Raw genomic sequence first — 21,625 nt, 5'->3', positions numbered from 1 at the left:
GCTGGACCACCCAGTTGCTGAGCATGCTGCCCAACACAATGTGCATCACTTCAATGACTGCTTCACAGTCCGAGCTGTCTGGATCATTCCTACCAATACCACTTTTCCTCACTTGCACAGGTGGGAACTCTCCCTACAACATTCCCTTCGTTCTCATAACCCCCACGGCCTCAAACTTCACTAGTCCCTGCCCTCCATCCTTTTCTCTGCTCCCACTCCTGCACTACCATACCTTCTATTCCAACAATGTACCTACTCAATGTTTCCCCTTCTCTACATCTCTTCCCTTAGCCTTCCCCCAGCATGGCCATGGGTGAAGACACCCATTTAGAGGCCTCCTTCCTAAACACCCAGAATCCATGTCTCTACCACATCTCTGCTCATTCCAACAGCAGCACGTCTTCCCCTAACTTCCCCGGATTGCTGCTCTCATCAGGTGCAAGCACAGCCTGCAATTGGGCCCAAGTGGCCATAGACAGCAGCCACATGTGTGTGTGAGAGTTGTGCTTTTGTGTGTGTGTGTGTGTGTGTGTGTGTGTGTGTGTGTGTGTGTGTGTGTGTGTGCGTTTTCTGCTACTGAAGAAAGACTTTTTTGTCCGAAATTTAAAAGTTTAGTAACCCTAAACAATGGAAACTAGGAAACTACAGGTAGGAATATCAACAATGTAGGAAGACACATCAAGTTGAGGTTCAAATGGCTCTGAGCACTATGGGACTTAACATCTATGGTCATCAGTCCCCTAGAACTTAGAACTACTTAAACCTAACTAACCTAAGGACATCACACAACACCCAGTCATCACGAGGCAGAGAAAATCCCTGACCCCTCCGGGGATCGAACCCGGGAACCCGGGCGCGGGAAGCTAGAACGCTACCACACGACCACGAGCTGCGGACCTCACATCAATTTGCAGATGGGCACAATTAAAAGAAACTCACATATACAAGGGCTATCCACAAAGTACATTACGTTTTGGAATTAAAAATAAATAAAGTATTGGAAATTTTTTTATTATATACAGATGAAAGCCACACTTAAATACTACTTTTCTACATAGTTTCCATTTAAATTAAGGCACTTATCGTAGCGATGGACGAGCTTGGAAATTCCTTCGTTGTAAAATTCGGCCGCCTGCGCCTTCAACCACGTGGTTACCTCTTCTTGAAGCTGTGCGTCGTCATCAAAACGCTGCATAGCTCGGTGCCATGTCAGGACTGTACGTCGGATGAGGAAACAACTCCCACTTAAAAGATTTGAGAACTTCACGAGTGGCATTTGCCGTGTGGGCCCGGGCGTTGTCGTGAATCAGCAAGACCTTTGAGCCCAACTTTCCCCTGCGCTTGTTTTGTATTGCTCTTCTGAGGTTGTGCAGAGTTTGGCAGTACCTTTGAGAGTTTATTGTAGTGCCTCTTTCCAGGAAATCAACAAAAATCACACCTTTTCTGTCCCAAAAGAGGTAACCACGTGGTTGAAGGCACAGGCAGCCAAATTTTACGATGAAGGAATTTCCAAGCTCGTCCATCGCTACGATAAGTGCCTTAATTTAAATGGCAACTACGTAGAAAAGTAGTATTTAAGTGTGGCTTTCATCTGTATATAATAAAAAAAATCCAATACTTTATTTTTAATTCCAAAACGTAATGTACTTTGGGGATAGCCCTTGTAGCTTTCAGCCACAGCCCTCATCACTAAGACACACACACACACACACACACACACACACACACACACACCACCTCACGTACACATGACCACCAACCCGAGCATCTCGGTCTGGAATGCAACATCACTTGACATGCAAGCAGCAATCTAGAGGGGGTGGAGGAGAGGAAGGGGAAGGGATAGTAGTGTATGGGTGAAGAGAGAGACAAACACTGTCTGGAGGAGTGTGCAGGGACTAGAAAACTAACAGGTGCAGCTTCAAGAAGTTGTGGGGCACGGAGGTGGGGAAAAAAGGAACAAAAAAGGAGAGGGAGAGGGAAGAATGGGCAGATGCATTAGCAGAGGGCTGCAAATAAACAGGGTGGGAGATGAGAATGGGGAGGAGATGATATAACAGAGGGGGTGGAAACTGTTGGATGGAGGGTGTGGGGACAGTATGTTACCATAGGTTGAGGCCAGGATAATTATGGGAGCAGAGTGTGCGTTGTAAGGATAACTCCCATCTGTGCAGTTCAGAGAAGCTGATGGTGAATGGAAGGATCCAGATGGTTCAGGTCGTGAAGCGGCCATTGCAAACAACTGTGTTATGTTCAGCCACATGTTTTGCCACAGGGTGGTCTACTTCACTAGTGGCCATAGTTTGACAGTGGCCTTTCATCCTGGTGGACAGCTGGTTGGTAGTCATACCAATATAAAAAGCTGTGCCATGATTGCAGCAGAGCTGGTAAATGACATGGCTACTTTCATAGGTGGCCTGGGCCCTGATGGAGTAGTATAAACCTGTGACAGGACTGGAATAGGGAGTGCAGGGTGGGTGGATTGGGCAGGTTTTGCAACTGGGTATTCCACAGGGATATGATCCCTGTGGCAAGTGTTGGGATTTGGTGTGCCATAAGAATAGACTAGGATGTTTTGAACATTGGGTGGGTACCTCAGGTAGAATGTTCCTCATTTCAGGGCACAATGGTAGGTAATCAACATCCTGCCAAAGGATGTGGTTCAGTTGTTCCAGTCCAGGGTGGTAACGGGTGAGAAGGGGACACTCCTTTGTAACTGGTTCTTGGGGGAGGTGGAAGGATTGTGGGTGTGATGGTAAATGGCATGGGAGGTCCGGCGGATAGAGCCTGTCTGTGAAGGCCTTCGTGAGATCCTCAGTATGCTGAACAAGGGAGTTTTTGTCTCTGCAGATATGCCATCCCAGGCTAAATGGGAGGGATTTTTTGGTGTGAAAGGGATGACAGCTGTCAAAATGCAGGTACTATTGTTGGTGGGTGGCAGGTTTAGTGTGGACTGAGCTGCTCATAGAGCTATCAGAGAGGAGGAGGTCAACATCTAGGAAGGCGGTTCACTGGGTTGAGGAGGACTATGTGAAGCAGTTGGGAGAGAAGGTGTCGAGACTGTGAAGGAATGAAGATAGGGTGTCTTGGCCCTGAATCCAGCTCATGGAGATATCATCAATGAACCTAAACCAAACAAGGGGGTTTGGTATTTTAGGAGGCTAGGATGATCTCCTCTAGATGGCCCATAAAAAGATTGGCATAGGAGGGTGCCATTTGGGTGCCCATGGCTGTGCCACTGATTTGTTTACCTGCTGTTCCTTCAAATGAGAAGTAGTTGTGGGCTCGGATAAAGTTAGTAAGGTGTGTGATGAATGGGGTAGTGGGTTTGGAGTCTGAAGGATTTTGGGAAAAGTGTGTTCAATAGTGGTAAGACCATGGGCATGAGGGATGTTGGTGAACAGGGATGTGGAATCAACACCTCCAACCAATGGCCCTTAATCTGGCCTCCCACATCAAAGACACCAACCATTTCCTTCAATGACTCTCCACCATCCCCACCCCTTTACCTCCTAGATCTCTACTCAATACTGTTGATGCCACCTCCCTATACACTGACATCCCTCAAGCCCACAGTCTTAGCATTATTGAACACTGCCTTTCCCAACATCCTCCAGACTCCAAAGCTACTACCTCATTACTCATACATCTTACTAACTTTATTCTAACCCACAACTACTTCTCATTTGAAGAGAAGGTATACAAAAAATTCACAGCACGACCAAGGGCACCCGCAAGGCACCCTCCTGTGCCAATCTTTTTTATGGGCCATCTAGAGGAGACCTTCCTAGCCTCCCAAAACACGAAACCCCTTCTTTGGTTCAGGTTCATTGATGATACCTTCATGAACAGGGGTCAGGACAAGACACCCTAGGTTCATTCCTTCATTATCTCAACACCTTCTCTCCCATCCACTTCACATGAATTTTGACAGCTCTCATCCAACCACTCAAAAATATCCCCCCCCCCCCTCCCCCCTTATAGTCTGGCTACCCAGGAACAGTGTATCTGCGGTGACAAAAACTCCCTTGTTCAGTATGCTGAGGGTCTCATCAAGGTCTTCACAGACAGGCACTATCCCCCAGACCTAGTCCGCAAACTGATCTCCAATGCCATTTCGCCTCACACGCCCAATCCTCCCACCATCCCCAAGAACTAGCCACAAAGAAGTGTCCCCTGCATCATCCAGTTCCACTCCAGACTGGAACAACTGAGCTACATCCTTCACAGGGCTTTTATTGCCTATCACTGTGCCCTGAAATGGGGGACATCCTACCCAAGATACTTCCCACCCTTCCGTTACCCACCCAACCTCCACAACATCCTAGTCCATCCCCATGGTACTCCCAATCCCAACCCTTGCCACAAGGATCATATCCCTGTGGAAGACCCAGGTGCAAAACCTGCCCAATCCACCCACCCAGCACTTCCTATTCCAGTCCTGTCACAGGTTTATCCTACCCCATCAGGGTCCAGGCCACTAGCGAAAGCAGCCGTATCATTTACCACCTCTGCTGCAACCATTGCACAGCTTTTTATATTGGTATGACTACCAACCAGCTGTCCACCAGGATGAATGGCCACCATCAGACTATGGTCAAGAGCAAAATAGACCACCCTGTGGCACAGCATGCAACTGAACATAACACACTTGATTTCAATAGCTGCTTCACTACCCAAGCCATCTGGATACTTCCCTCCACCACCAGCTTTCCTGAACGGTGCAGATGGGAGTTATCCTTATGACATATTCTCCACTCCCATAATGATCTCGCCCTCAACATACAGTAATAAACTATCTCCATACCCTCCACCCAACAGTTTCCACCCCCTCTGTCCTATCATCTTCCTCATTCTCATCTCCCACCCTGTTTATCTGCAGACCTCTGCCAACACATTCACTCATCTTTCCCCACTCCTCTCCTTTTTCCCCACCTCCCTGCCCCGCAACCTCCTGATGCTGCTCCTGTTGGCAGTCTTGTCCCTGCTTGTCCCTGCCTTGTCCACCAGAGAGCATTAATCTCTCTCTCCACCTGTCTTGTATGTGTGACGTGTGCTTGCTTGTGTGAATGGTGTGTGTGTGTGTGTGTGTGTGTGTGTGTGTGTGTGTGTGTGTGTTTTACTGACAAAGGCTGTGGCTGAAAGCTATATGTGAGTGTCTTTCAATTGTGCCACTCTGCAACTTGATATGTCTTCTTTACAGTAAGTAACAATCTCTCTCTTCCTACACAGTTTAATAATCTTTTCATTGTTTAGTATTTTATCTATATTCAGCATCTGTAGTTGTATACACTGCAATAAACAGCAACCAGTTGCATAAAAGGAATTTTGATTTTTGTTGTGGTTCGTAGTGCCAGTATAAAAATGGCTTCTTTATACCATTTTTGTGTAGGCACTATAAATCACGACTATAGAAATATGCTCTATGCATCTTATTGTTGACACTCACATATAATGTGATTGTTATAACCTTCTGACCTTTTGATGAAGGGCACTAAGTGCCTGAAACCATTTATAAAAATTAACATTTCTTTTACACAACTGGTTGCTGATTATTTCAATGTATCTTTTCATTCTGTCTGCCGCCTGCAACTCAATGCCTCCTAATTTTTCATGTTATTGTTATTCAATCCTGGATTTTCTACTATTTGATTCCCTCCAATATTTAATATATGTGACTCCTCAGCAATACAATAATGGTTACAATTCTTCCCACTCCACAGTGTATCTGGTAAGGCAATCATAGTCAATATTCCAAGAGAAGAACAGTGTTGATTGCAAGAGCAACAATATTTTCATTGAGGCGTTTCGACCTTCTATGGCCTCATAAGATGTGATGAATGCATATGGCAGAGCAAATTAAAATTTTCCGATGATACCGCTGAAAGGCAAAACATGTCAGTAAAAATACTGTTTCCTCTGTAACCAAGACTGTTTTTCTCTCAAAACAATAACCATTTTTTTCTGCCTATTTATATGCACTACATTACACTTATTTATGTCCAGGGTCAATTGCAAATTCCTGCGCCGAATGTCAATCCCCTAGAAATCTTGCATTTCGCTATAATTTTCTAGCATTGCGATTTGTCTATCTACAGTTACATCATCCTTGAACAGCCTCACAAAGTTCCCAACAGTATCCTCTAGGTCATTTACATATAATGTGAACATTAATGGTCTTGTAACACTCCCTTGGGTTATACCTTAGGCTACTGTTACATTTGAAGATTTCTCACTGTAAAAAATGACATGCTGTGTTCTAGTTGCCATCAACTCTTTAACCCCTTAAAACACACACACACACACACACAAACATTTTAAAAAAATATTTTTTTTATTAATAAAAAAATCTTATAATGAATGACATTACATACAGATGTATAAAGATAACTTTTACAGGTCAAACTAATAAGTTACAAAATTTTGAAGATCACCAATAATAAAATCCCACCTGTACTTGTGTACTGGACTTTGACTAAAAAGATATCCTGAAACTTGAATTAATTTCTTAGTTTCTGTGTAGTTATGAAGCCTAACAACGTATTTCACAATTGTTTCCTGTGAACATGAAGTTTGGAGGAGCTGGCTGGAGCACAGTGGATGTATTTACCTCATATCACTGGTGAGCACTCATCACTAAACTCTCTAGTCTCTCTGTCTCTAGAGTAGTAACACCACATTCTTCTTCACCTTCCAAGCCATTAAATTCAATGTCAAACTCAGAATCACTGTAGCCATCCTTTTTTGAAAGCATTGCTTAAACCTAATACGGAGAGAGGCTGAAAGTGCATGTTTTACTGTTGAGTATCCAAAACTACATATAGTAAAGATGATATCTAGTGATAACCATCTCAACAAAAACACAATAGACAGGCTACAAATGTAGGACCAGATGCTCTCTAGCAGGTAAACACTTAAATATCACTGCTGAAATGGATATAAGCAGCATTTTATTTTTTTTGAAGATCTGTTCTTAAATTGCCCAGGTATTTTTGGGGTTTTAAGTTTGTGTCAAAATAATACAAACAAGACAATTCAGGGTTTTATGTTTAGGGGTTAATCCAGTGACAAAGGTGGGCTGACATTAAGTAAACTCTTATTGTGTTCGTCGGATGACAGTGCAAAACTGAACTGAACAGCTTCCTGAATAATAGATCAAGTGGATGACAGTATACATTGCCTATTCGGGCTCATGGATGAACACAGCAAATTGGGTTTCATACAGTTGTTGTTTGTCGAATACATGTTGATTCCTGCAGGGGAGGTTTTCAATCGCCACAAAGATCAGACACTGAAGCATCAAAGAAACAGGTATTGGCATCCGTATTCAAATACACAGATATGTAAACAAGTGTCTGGTGCAGTTGTTAGATCAGTTACTGCTGCCATATAGTCATCACATGAGCGATGGGACTCAGCAGCAATGAAGATGGGATTTTCCTATACAACCATTTCCCAAGTGTACCGTGAATATCAGGAATCCGGTAAAACATCAAATCTCTGACATTGCGGTGGCCAGAAAAAGATCCTGCAAGAACAGGACCAACAACAACTGAAGAAAATGGTTCAATGTGACAGAAGTGCAACCCTTCCGCAAATTGCTGCAGATTTCAATGCTGGGCTATCAGCAAGTGTCAGCGTGCAAACCATTCAACGAAACCCTCTCATCGACATGGGCTTTTGGAGCTGAAGGCCCACTCGTGTACCCTTGATGACTGCATGATGCAAAGCTTTATGCCTCGCCTGGGCCCATCAACACCAACATTGGACTGTTGACGACTGGAAACATGTTGCCTCATTGGAAGAGTCTCGTTTCAAATTGTATCGAGTGGATGGATGTGTATGGGTATGGAGACAACCTCGTGAATCCATGGACCCTGCATGTCAGGAGGGGACCATTGTAGCTGGTGGAGGCTCTGTAATGATGTGGGGCGTGTGCAGTTGGAGTGTTATTGGACCCCTGATACATCTAGATATGACTCTGACAGGTGACACGTACATAAGCATCCTGTCTGATCATCTACATCTAATAATGTCCATTGTGCATTCTGACAGACTTGGGCAATTCCAGCAAGACAATGTGACACACATCCAGAATTGCTACAAAGTGGCTCCGGGAACACTTTTCTGAGTAAACACTTCTGATGGACACTAAACTCCCCAGACATGAACATTATTGAGCACATCTGGGATGCCTTGCATTGTGCTGTTCAGAAGAAATCTCCACTCCCTCGTTCTCTTACAGATTTGTGGACAGGCCTGCAGGATTCATGGTGTCAGTTCCCTCCAGCACTACTTCAGACATTAGTCAAGTCCATGCCACATCGTGTTGTGGCACTTTTGCGTGCTCGCAAGGGCCCTAAACAATATTAGATAGGTGTACCAGTTTCTTTGGCTCTTCAGTGTAATTCACAAGCATAAAACATCTTCCAATATTCTACTATGGACTGACATCAGCAATATAGGCCTGTAGTTGTGTGCATGTGTTCAACGACCCTTCCTGTAAACAGCTCCTCGAATGGGTGCAAGATGTGCACATCTATCTCTACAGTGCCCCAAATCCTCTCAATAGGATTGAAGTTGGGTGACCTGGTGGGCCTTCACAAGCACCTTCATCTATATGGAGTGCTACAGAAATCATTCTGACAGATTGCAAGAAAAATAAAGTGCTCCAGTGTCTTGCTGAAGGTAGATAACCGTTTTGTGGTTGCTGCCAGGGAACAACAAATGCACCTCATCAGGGAGATTGTTTCATTTGCTGCAGAGAGGTGTTGACAGACATATTATGGATCCTACTCTATGGTGAGTAAACACCCCCTTCAAGAGAATACTTCTACCATCTTCCTGAAAGCAGCACCTCCTGCAATTTTTGACATACACATACCCTATGACTAGAGTGTATCCATAGATACTGCAACTCATCAGTAAGGCAACCTCGTTTCTTCTATGATTGTACAGTTGGTGGTATCCCTGTGAATGTGCTTATCTCCATGCTCTGTGATGTGTGGTGAGCAGTGGTATCAGTGAGGTGGTTTCTGTATCATGGTTACTTGTTTCGCGCAACTGGACTGGTGATTTATTTGCTGGACTGTGGCCTGTTTATCTGCTGTTACAATTTGTGATATGTGTTGGCAGACCTTGTCATCACACGGATGTTTCTCATGGCAGAAAGCTTTGGTGGGACCAGTTTCCCTTGAATCATTATACTCACTGTATACTTTTGATACTGTGGCACATGTAGAGTCCACTACCTGTATAACCTCAGATTATTGTTGCATGCATTGGGAGTCCACAATGTAGTCACACTCATTTGCCCATCCTGCATTTACTGTCACACCAACAGGGTATCTCTCTCTCTCTCTCTCTCTCGCTCTCTCTCTTTCTCTCTCTCTCTCTCTCTCTCTCTCTCTCTCTCTCTCAACTTGGCAGCTATTTCTAATTTAAATTCTGATGAATGCACAAGGTTAACACATCTTCCCATATTTCATATAAAAGGTAAAACTAATAATTAGATGTAACATCTCAGAAACCAACAAATTATCTGACAAGAACACAACCACTCACAAAAATCAAATGTCTTCCCTAGGCTATGTCAAATCATTTATTAAATCTCTGCCTCATGCACTGTTTTTGTATTAAGTTCACTGATATGTATTTTACTCATATTGGAACCCTACAATACTAAAATGTACAGCTTAAGTAAAATTCTGTACATGGACAAACTGTACTGCTGGTTGTTAATAGACAAAATACAGTTTTGGATAATGGCGGTCTACATTAAAAAGTATGATGCTAATAGCAACTAATATTAAACTAATAAATTACTTAAAATAAAGAAACAATGCAGCTTTAAAAGTCGGTAACTTGGAGATTTTTGACCTAGATACTGGTATTTACCTAACAAAATAAGCAGTAACAGAAAATCAGTGATGGAAACAATAAACAAAAACAAAGAATGCAACCACTCACGTGTAGTTGGTTGCTGTACAGTGCACAGTCATATCTAATAGTACAGACACTTCAGGATCTTTCACGCTGCTGCTCTTTTTCAAGTGTAAGTACATATTTTCCCATACAACCACACATACAGGGTGTGTCGAGAAAGAAACGTGTCACATTTTTTTGTGACACAACGATATGTCACAGATCACTCGAACTGTTTGGGGAGGGAAGGGGTGGGGGCATGGGGCAGGGGAGAGGGGGGGGGGGGAGGGAAGGTCCACCCATAACTTTCCAGCAGTAGGTCGCTAAATTGCCTCAGTGCTTTAGGACAGCTTCTTCCACGAACCTCTACGTAGTGGTTGTGTCGAATTTGGAGAGCGCTTTAGGGCAACACTGTGTGATAAAGTTTGGCATGCATATCAAGAAGATACTGCTGGAAATTTTTTGCAATGTTTAAGGGAGCCTTTGAGCACAACAGCCTTTCCAGATCACAATTGAACATGTAGCACAAAATATTCAGAGGGGGTTGGGAAGAGTTTGGTGATGAGGTCCATGCAGGAAGCCTGTCAGCACTGTGAATGGATGACCATGTCACTGGTGTGTGTCACTTACTGAATTCTGACCACCGATAGAATGTTTGCTTGATGTCGCAATTACTGGACTTGCTGAAAACAGCTGTTCATGAGATTGTATCAGAAGATATGGCCATGTGAAAAATTTGCGCAAAACTTGCTCCCAGAGTTTTGACTGATGTGCTGAAGCAACACCAAGTGAAAGTGTGTGAAGAACTCAAACAACTCTTTGAAGATGGTTCCAATTTCCTGTGCAGAATGGCACATGACATCATCACCATGCCAGAAGAAAGCTTGCATGAGCAAGTCCTGGGTGAAGTCCCAATCTGAAGGGGATAGTGCACCATGAGTACATACCCCCTGGTCAGACTGCAAACCCTCAATTTTAAAAATATGTGCTCCACAGACCGAATCAGAATGGCACCCACATCCATGAGGAGTTCCACACTTCATGGAAACCACTCAACTCGAATTGGTATGATGATGATGCTACAGCCACACTACAGTCCCAATCTGATCCTGATGGACTTTTTTTGATTCCTCAGCTGAAAAGGAACCTCAAAGGAAAGCATTTTGAGATGGTGGACAACATGCAAGCCACTCTGATGGCTTCCCTAAAGAGTGTCCCAACTGAGGAGTTCCAGAAAGCTTACAACACATGTAAATTGCACTGGCAAGAATGTATTGATGCAGAGGACCATGTTTCAAAAACTTTACGTTGTTGAACTCTGAGGGATAAAGTTGTACAGTGCAATGGTGGGTGGGGAGTAAATAGGAGCATTAGAGGGATTGTCATATGCCTCTCTGCAGTAGTGGCAAATTTAGTGTTATGTGAAAAATGACAGGTGAATTAAGGTTGAAGTTAAGGGTAAGGAGTGTGAAAGGGGCTAATGGGAGGTTTTGGCCAGTGATCAGAAGCAGTCAACGTGCCTGATAGGCCCCACCAACTTTCCAACACCACAACAACCCCATTCCTGAAGTTCAACATGCCCTCCAGCAGCTCCTCTAAACACTGGGTCCATCCCAAAACCTAATACCTGAATTAATATTACTTATCAATCCACCTTTTAACTACCTGCCAAAGCTCCTTGAGTGAACTCCAGTGGTCACTCCTTCACAGCCATTTACAACACTCCCTCTGACAGATCCTCTGCCTCCACTGGCAACACCTCCAACCAACAGTCTGGAGCCACGCTTGCTACATACATAACACCACGCAACTCCTAGACTGTATCTCACATTTCCTGCCCCATTACAACCAAACTCCTTGCTTGTCACAGTGGACGATACATCTCTGTCGACTGACATCCTCCAGCTTGTGTTCTTGCTGCCAGGGAACACTACCTCCCACAATGTCCTTCTGGACCTGCACTCACATCCCATTCCTAAGTCTTTTCGTTAGTAATGTTCTAAATTGTAATTATCTCCCCTTTGAAGGTCAAATCTGCAAAAAGTCTGTGGAAATACTGTGGGTACCCACATGGCATCCCCCTATACTAATTCATTTATGAGTGACCTGCTATATGCCAAATGAAAGATGACACCTTCCATGAAGAATTCTGGGGGCAGGTGAATATACAAAACCACTTACAGCTGAGTCCAGCTCTACAACAGCTGCTTCACAGACCACTTCTATGTGGCCCCACCTGCTCCCCACAACACCAGATCTTATTAACTATGCACGTCCTCCATTCTCGCAGTCCTCACAGCCCAAACCTCACTAGAACTTGTCATTCTCCCTGACTTTATCCACACCATTTCCTCTCCTGCCATCTTCGACATCATATCTGTGTTGTCCAAACCTTTCACTTACTTGTGCATCCATCTCTTCTGCCCCTGCCTTCTGATACCATCTCACTGCTTCCTTGTTGAGTACATCTCCCAGTCGTCTTAATCCTTTCTTTTCCTCAATTTCTGTCAGCCTAAGCAACCACAGTTGACACCAATGTGGGTGGATGTGTTTTGAATCTCTGTGTGGTTGTGCTGGGAGAGCATGTTCCACAACTAGGGAAAGAGTGGTGCCTCAAAAGGTGGCAAAGTCTTTGTAGTATTCCACATGTCTATGCACTGCGCAGTAATCAATTACAAATGACTGGTTGTCTCTTGTCATTTATGTTCATTATAACAAAATAAGCAAAACAATGAAATCTGCATTCATTCTTAGTTAAGTTAGTTACATGTACTGTATATTATTTGTACCATTTTTAACAAAATTGTGTGAATAGAGAAACTATTCACAGGTATACAAGGTGTTACGAAAAGGTACGGCCAAACTTTCAGGAAACATTCCTCACACACAAATAAAGAAAAGATGTTATGTGGACGTGTGTCCGGAAATGCTTAATTTCCATGTTAGAGCTCATCTTAGTTTCGTCAGTATGTACTGTACTTCCTCGATTCACCGCCTGTTGGCCCAATTGAAGGAAGGTAATGTTGACTTCAGTGCTTGTGTTGACATGCGACTCATTGCTCTACAGTACTAGCATCAAGCACATCAGTACATAGCATCAACAGGTTAGTGTTCAGCACGAACGTGGTTTTGCAGTCAGTGCAATGTTCACAAATGCGGAGTTGGCAAATGCCCATTTGATGTATGGATTAGCACGGGGCAATAGCCGTGGCGCGGTATGTTTGTATCGAGACAGATTTCCAGAACAAAGGTGTCCCAACAGGAAGATGTTCGAAGCAATTGATCGGCATCTTAGGGAGCACAGAACATTCCAGCCTATGACTCATGACTGGGGAAGACCTAGAACGACGAGGACACCTGCAATGGACGAGGAAATTCTTCGTGCTGTTGACGATAACCCTAATGTCAGTGTCAGAGAAGTTGCTGCTGTACATGGTAACGTTGACCACGTCATTGTATGGAGAGTGCTATGGGAGAACCAGTTGTTTCCGTACCATGTACAGCGTGTGCAGGCACTATCAGCAGCTGATTGGCCTCCACGGGTACACTTCTGCGAATGCTTCATCCAACAATGTGTCAATCCTCATTTCAGTGCAAATGTTCTCTTTACGGATGAGGCTTCATTCCAACATGATCAAATTGTAAATTTTCACAATCAAGATGTGTGGGCTGATGAGAATCCGCACCCAATTGTGCAGTCACGTCATCAACACAGATTTTCTGTAAACGTTTGGGCAGGCATTGTTGGTGGTGTCTTGATTGGGCCCCATGTTCTTCCACCTACGCTCAATGGAGCACGTTATCATGATTTCATACGGGATATTCTACCTGTGCTGCTAGAACATGTGCATTTACAAGTATGACACAAGATGTGGTTCATGTACGATGGAGCTCCTGCACATTTCAGTCGAAGTGTTCGTACGCTTCTCAACAACAGATTCGGTGACTGATGGATTGGTAGAGGCGGACCAATTCCATGGCCTCCACGCTCTCCTGACCTCAACCCTCTTGACTTTCATTTATGGGGGCATTTGAAAGCTCTTGTCTACGCAACCCCGGTACCAAATGTAGAGATTCTTCGTGCTCGTATTGCGGACGGCTGTGATACAATACGCCATTCTCCAGGGCTGCGTCAGCGCATCAGGGATTCCATGCGATGGAGGGTGGATGCACGTATCCTCGCTAACGGAGGACATTTTGAACATTTCCTGTAACAAAGTGTTTGAAGTCACGCTGGTATGTTCCGTTGCTGTGTGTTTCCATTGCGTGATTAATGTGATTTGAAGAGAAGTAATAAAATGAGCTCTAACATGCAAATTAAGCATTTCCGGGCACATGACCACATAACATATTTTCTTTATTTGTGTGTGAGGAATGTTTCCTGAAAGTTCGGCCGTACCTTTTTGTAACACCCTGTATATACATGAACTGTTTCTGAGTATGGCTAGATGCCAACTATTTACAGTTTGCTAAATAGCATGCTGGCTCAAATTTAATACAAATGAAAATGTTAAGCCTTAAATTGCTCATGTAGCAAGCAGCACACTTCTTTTTTTTCTTTCAGCCTACAAATGTGACCAGTTTTTAATTATATGTATTTGTCAACTGAATAGAGAAGCTGATTGAGTTAAATGATTTAATAATTATAATATCATCTGTTTTTTCTTCAATGAATCTTTCTGCCTCACACTGTATGTTTACACCAAAAGTGAATCTTTACAATAATTACAGATCTACTGCAAGGAAAGATACACTCTTAACATACACTATAAACATGCTGGGCCACATTTTAAATCCACAGAATGCAGGAAATATTTCTCATATTCAAGGATGAAGATATTATGAAGGGATTTTTCTCACTCTGACTACTCTCTGCATTATGATGTAATATAGCATGCTTAGTTACAATTTAAAAAATGGAAAATTCAGGATGGAATGTAACAATATTGTTAACATTGTTAGTAACAATTTAGTTAGTTTGATACAGCAATTATTGAAAAACTGCTTACAGTATGAACGTAGCGTGAATGAAATTCAGTTGCCTCCTTGAGGAAAGTCAGACCAGGATGTGTATCAACAACATCTTGCACAAGAGGTACAAAGTCATCTGCAACCAAAGGCCGCATTTGCCCTTTAGTGAGTATATACATGAAACGGGATGCCTGGTCATGACAGGATGACGATAACCTAAAATAAAAACAAAACAAAACAAAAACATTCACTGTACTTCATTCAGTAACACACATTAGATTTCTTATTAGTATCCAAAATGATAGAGTATGATGGCTTAATCATAAAAATCCATAAATGAGTGTAAATATTTATCAAAGTCACATGGCATAGACAATACAATATTGTTATACTATAATCAGAAACAAGTTAAGCAAATAACTATGGTAATTGTATGAGAAAAATGGTCACCAAAATGAAAGATATAGAAAAGATTCAAAGAAGATCTGCACGATTCAATCTGAGCTTGTTTAGTCAATGTAAGAACATTACAGAAGTGCTCAACAATCAGTAGTGGATGATTTAACAAGAAGATCATTATGACACAGGAGAGACAACTCACAAAATTACACGAGTCCATGTTCCAAAGTGAGCCATGAAACCTACTGCTGCCCCAAATGTACATCTCCCTTTGTCATCGTGAAATTAGAATTAGAGAATGTCTGGCCAACATGGAGCAGTACAGACAGTCTTAGTTCCTGTGTACCATCTGTGAATGAAACAGGACAAAATACAAAAGGGGCAAAAGAGAGTGGTACACTGTTTGGTGTCTCATGGATTATCAATAAAAACAGAAAAACTTCAACTTAACTTGTGACAAAGACACATAGTGTCTTATAGAATACAGATGTAGACAGATAAAAATATAGTTATATAGACAAAAATTCAACATATCACATGGCGAATACAACCCCCCCCCCCCCCCTCCACACACACACACAAACACACACTATAAAGTAACATGATTTCATAAGAGAAACACCTGCATTAGACAGTGGTGACTGAATCAAGAATGACGGCACTTTTGCTCTCATGTAGAGGTACGATGTTCCCTAACCTGGGGTCCTACATGTTACACTTAAATCTGCTTGCTATATGCAAGTCTTGGTCTTCCTCTATAGATTTTATGTCCCCATTACCTTCCAATACCAAGTTAATTATATCTTGGTGGCTGAAGAAGTGTTCTACCAACCTATCCTTTTTTAATTAAGTTGTGCCACAAATTTCTTTTCTCCTCTATTCAATTCAGTACCTCTTCATTGGACAGCCAGTCTACCCATTTAATCTTCAGCATTTCTCTGTAGCACCACATAACAAAAGCTTCTATTCTTCTCCTATCTCTTCTGTTTATTGTTCACTTTTCTCTTCGATATTAAGGCTACACTCCAGACAAATACTTTAAGAAAAGACTTCCTAACACCTAAATTAATAACTGTCATCTTCGTATCATTGCAATAGACCTAGATGAAAAACCTGTCCCATAAATACTTCCATTACCACCAATTGTACATCTACATTTACATCTATTCGAGTCCGGTCACAGGCATTCTATATCCCAGCAACGGCAGACGCAAACTGCTTCATAGCCTGTGCCATCTGTGTTCTTCCTACCACTACCACCACCACCACCACCACCACCACAACCACCACTATCTCCACCACCACCACCTTTCTCTGAATTGCATGGATGGGAACTCTCCTTATGACATGCCCTTCATTTCCATAACCATTCAGGTTCAACCTTCACTAGTCCCTGCCTTCCACTGCTTATCCTTCTGTGCTTCCACTCCAGTATTACAGACACCTTCTACTCTGCAATTGCATCTACATAGTCCTTTCCCCTTCTCTGCTTTGCTCCCTCTCCTCTCTTCTCTCCACTCTCCCCCTCCCCCCACCACCCAGAATAATCTTCCAATGCTGACCCTTGGAGAACTATCCTGTACCCACCATATTCCTCCAACACACACTCACAGGCAGCATTACAGCACTTTGCACACCCTTACCCTGTTATCCCTATCCCTCCTCACCCTACAATTCTTCTATACCCCCATTACCCATGCCAGCTACATTGCTGCTCTTATCAGATGCAGTCGGGAGATGAGTCTTAGTGGCTGGAGGTGACAGTGGCTACATGTGCATGAAATGTACTTCTGTGAATGTGTATGAGTTTTCTACTTCTGAGGAACTTTGTCCAAAAGCTGAATATTTCTACCATTCTTTTTCATTGGGCCTATCAGCAATTCAATTCCTCCTCTATGTGATGAGTAACAATCTATCCTTCCCATATTACTGTTATTCCTTACTGGGCTTTCCATTGTTCAATAGACAAAACATTTTTTTATTTTTCAATAACTTTTTCCTTGTTATTGCCAATCTGTGTTTTATATATTCTTTATTTCACCCATTGTCAGTCATTTGGTGTCAAAGTAACAAAGACCACTGACTCCTTTCAGGTCTCATTTCCTAATCCAATTCCTCCACCATTGTCTGATGCAGTTAGGCTAGATTCAATTACCCTTGTTTTACTTTCTTTGATGTTCATCTTATAAATTCTTTTCGGGACACTATCCATTCCATTCAACAGATCTTCCAAGTCCTTTCGCATTTATGACAAAATTACAATGCCATTGGCAAACCTTTAAAGTTTTTATTTTTTCTCCCAAACTTTTTCCAAATACTTTCCTTTACTGCTTACTCTACACAGAGACTGAATAACAAGGGATTTAAGCTATGAACCTGACTAACTTCCTTCTCAACTACAGCCTTTCTTTCATACCCTTTTATTCTTATACATGCACTTTGATTCTGTACAAGATGTAGATAATCTTTTTCTCCCTCTATTTCATCTCCGCCATCTTCAGGCTGTCACAATAACAGCTCTCACTGACTAAACAGGGGATGATATGAAGGCTGCCTAGTTACTGTGTGCCTTCAAAATAAAATAAACGAACGAATTCACCTCTGATGGTTTAATCTGACTGAAAAATAGTCACTAGGTTGAATATAAGAGCAAACAATGTTAAATAACATACTCCAACTGCAATGTTTAAATTTTAACTAAAACTGTTCATTATCTTTAAAATTTGCATATTAATTCATAGGCTGCTAAAAGTAGCTATGTGATTAAGTGATTTGAAAACAACTGGAACCTCTTAATAATGGTTAGCAAACATCCTATATAAAAATAAAACACAAAAATAGCTGGAAAATGCAGACAGCTAAAATTTAACAGAAGTTAACACTAATTCACATATAAAAAAAGTCTAATCAACACACAACGCACTAACCTAAGTGTTGATTAATAGCAGAAAATATTCAAAAGTCCTTCACTGGCAAACTGAGTTAAAGTCTAGACTCAGTGCACAAATTCAGAATCCAAATGAACTTCACATGCAAAAATACATGTTCTGCTGAACTAATGATGGAAATAAATCAGAGTCCTGACTGATGCAGAACAAATTTAAGTCCTCAATGAAGTCATGTGAAATATTTCTAAGAGTCATGACTGATGACGCAAAAAATTTCATCACCAAAAATGTGTGTGGCTGGATGACTGTTCAGACCAGGATATTTATTTAGCGTATGGCTAATACAGACATATCATGAAATTAAATTACTTATACATATGTACATATTGACACACAAGAAACTTAAGTTTGTCTTTATAACTGAATATCCAGTCCTTCAATCCAGCGCACTGCATCTGGAGTTGCTAGCAGGCAGTCCTCTTTGGCGCCGTGATAGGCTCGAATCCTGCATTCACTGACAATGTGGTGAACAGTCTGGTATGGAGCCCTGCAGTCACAAGCTGGATCAGGCAGCTTCTTCCACTTAAAGAGAGCATCCCTGCATCGCCCATGACTGGTATGGATTCTGTTGAGAGTAGTCCAGGTCTTGCATGGTAAGTCGAATCCACTTGGAAGTTTAGCACCTGAGAAGAAGTTATGCAGGTGCACATCTGTCACTGCTTCCCACCGACCGTTCCATTCTTCAAGAGATTTGAAATTCTTAGCAACCATGTCAGCAGCACCGCACAGAGTTGGATGGCGTGATTTCAGTCTCTTGCGATTTAAAAGTGGCAGGTCGCTATGCACGGATAGGTTAGAATTCCTGCAGATCTTGTGGAATTCTCTCATAAGGGCAGTACATCTGCGTAGATCAGGAGGCATTATACCGGTTAACAGTGGAAGCCAATAAACTGGAGTAGATCAGATCGCACCAGATATTATGCGCATTGTCGTATTTAGCTGGGTATCAACAAGCCTTGTATGATGACTGTTCATCCAAACAGGTGCACAATACTCAGCACTTGAGTACACCAAGCCCAGAGCTGAAGATTGCAGGGTGGTTGCTGAAGATCCCCAGGTAGTTCCGCATAGCTTATGGAGGATGTTGTTTCGAGTCCTCAGCTTTTGAGCTAAGTTAAGAAGGTGTTGTTTGAAGCATAGTGTACGATCCAGGATGACACCAAGATATTTTGGGTTCCAATTATGACGAAGAATTCTGCCTCTGAAACTTACTTCCAGTTTTACGTTCGCCAACCGGTTATTTAGATGGAAGCAACACACTTCTGTTTTACTCACACTGGGTTGGAGTCTCCAGATTTTGAAGTAATTATCTAATGCAGACAGGTCATTCGCTAGAATCTCTTCTGTTGTCTTCATTTCCTGGTGTTTTATGGCTAGAGCCAGGTCATCGGCATAGCAGTATTTTCTGGACGAAGTGTCAGGTAGATCAGATAGATATAGGTTGAACAGTAAGGGTGAGAGAGCTGATCCTTGAGGCAATCTGTTGTTCAGCTTCCTCTCCTTACTTATGTTGCTTCCACTGATTACCTGGAACTTCCGATCACTTAGCATGCTGTTAATCAGTCGAGCCATTGTTCTGCAGGGTATGATGCGGAGAAATTTGTAGAGAAGGCCTTCCCTCCACACAGTGTCGAAGGCGGCAGTTAGATCAACAAATGCCACAGACCAGGATAGATCTTGTCTCTTCAGACTTGAACCATATGGTCTATAATCACAAGTTCACTACCACCCTTTCAAAGCCTCCCCTCCATGGAATCACCCTGCATCTATGTTGCTTAATGACTTTGTATTTTCACCAGCCTGATATATAACTTTTTACACATAAATGATATCCAAAATCTGATTGGGCCATTAGCTGTGCACTAAAATTCTAACCAAAACTGATAACTTACACTTAATATTTGTGTAGTAATTTGGGCAAAGTTTAAAATTAAACAAATGCAAAGTTTTGTTGCAGGTCTAAAAATCAGTTCATAATCCCTATGCTGTCAATTATTAAGATAAAAATGGATAATTTTCTTCCTCTTTTCAGAAGTTATCAGAGCAATGATAACTGTAATTGTTGCATGTGAAACTATGCAAATTTATAAATAATGAATTTAAAAAACACACAATAAAAAATATAAATTTTACAAACTAAATGTTGGATGTGGTGTGCAATTTTGTTCATCAATGAATACTGCCTTGCTGATTGCATATGTGTCTTGTATCAGATTATATATTGATTTTTAATTAAAGTTCAAATAAAAAGTATCCCATAGCTTAATTAATTACATTACAAAACATGTGAGTAGTTCATTTGGTGCGCATCACTGAGAGCTACAGTTTGAGTGCTTGACCTCTTTTGTGCCATAAATAAGTTATTAAATATTTGCTGAATTTCAGTCACAAAATCATCTCGGTGCTGTATCTCCTAACTTACATTAATTACAAATCGTATCTGTATACTGGCATACTGACATATTGTTTTCCACTTTATATATTACAGTTTGCACTGTGGGTGCACGTATGTGAACAATATAATATATGCCACTGTGTCCACTAGAGGGCAAACTGCCATAATGTCTGCTACTTTGTATCTGACATGTCAAAATGAGAGGGTGGTTTGAAAAGTTCTCAGTGTGGTGTCACCGCCAGACACCACACTTGCTAGGTGGTAGCCTTTAAATCGGCCGCGGTCCATTAGTATACGCCGGACCCGCGTGTCGCCACTGTCAGTAATTGCAGACCGAGCGCCACCACACGGCAGGTCTAGAAAGACGAACTAGCACTCGCCCCAGTTGTACAGCCGACTTTGCAAGGAAAGGTTCACTGAAAAAGATGCTCTCATTTGCCGAGACGATAGTTAGCATAGCCTTCAGCTACATTTGCTACGACATAGCAAGGTGCCGTATTCAATTGATAATTAATATTATGAAGCATGTACCGTAACGAGAGATGTTCTACAATTGTGGATTAAAGTTAAGTATTACATCATCTACGTACTTTATTTACAATTCTCAAGATATTGTCCTGTTCCAGACCTCACGCCAGTCAGCGTGTAATTAAACGGGTGCATTTCGGCCTCCTCTAGAAAAACAGTGTTGGCTCTTCTGCCAACACTACACTCAGAATCACCACAAGAGGTCAGTGCTAGCGCAATGAGTTTTTCACATGATATTCATTGGACTGTTGCCTGTAAACATGTGCCACATCAGTGCTCTTGGAAAAGAGCTGTGGCAGTGACGTGGCTCTGTTGTTGTTCCCATGTAGTGATTTGCAAAGATGGAAAAAACTGAGATTCGAGCAGTGATTAAGTACTTCATAAAGAAAGGTATGAAAGCAAAGGACATTCATGCAGATTTCCAGAATACACTGGGGGACTCTGCTCCTTCATATTCAAC

General features: G+C 42.2%; 1 protein-coding gene across 1 annotated transcript in view; it reads right to left on the bottom strand.

Moving 5' to 3' along the window:
• Positions 1-21,625, bottom strand: part of LOC124775334 — a gene marked incomplete at its 5' end in the record, with an annotated part of 310,733 nt that overhangs the window by 72,043 nt on the left and 217,065 nt on the right. Inside the window, one exon of the mRNA XM_047250165.1 lies at positions 14,934-15,111. Within this exon, the coding sequence (XP_047106121.1) occupies positions 14,934-15,111 (178 nt within the window). The remainder of the gene's footprint in view (positions 1-14,933; positions 15,112-21,625) is intronic.

This window comes from Schistocerca piceifrons, chromosome 2 (assembly GCF_021461385.2).
Source record: "Schistocerca piceifrons isolate TAMUIC-IGC-003096 chromosome 2, iqSchPice1.1, whole genome shotgun sequence".
Classification (NCBI taxonomy): domain Eukaryota; kingdom Metazoa; phylum Arthropoda; class Insecta; order Orthoptera; family Acrididae; genus Schistocerca; species Schistocerca piceifrons.
This window is presented reverse-complemented; position numbering and strand designations above follow the sequence as displayed.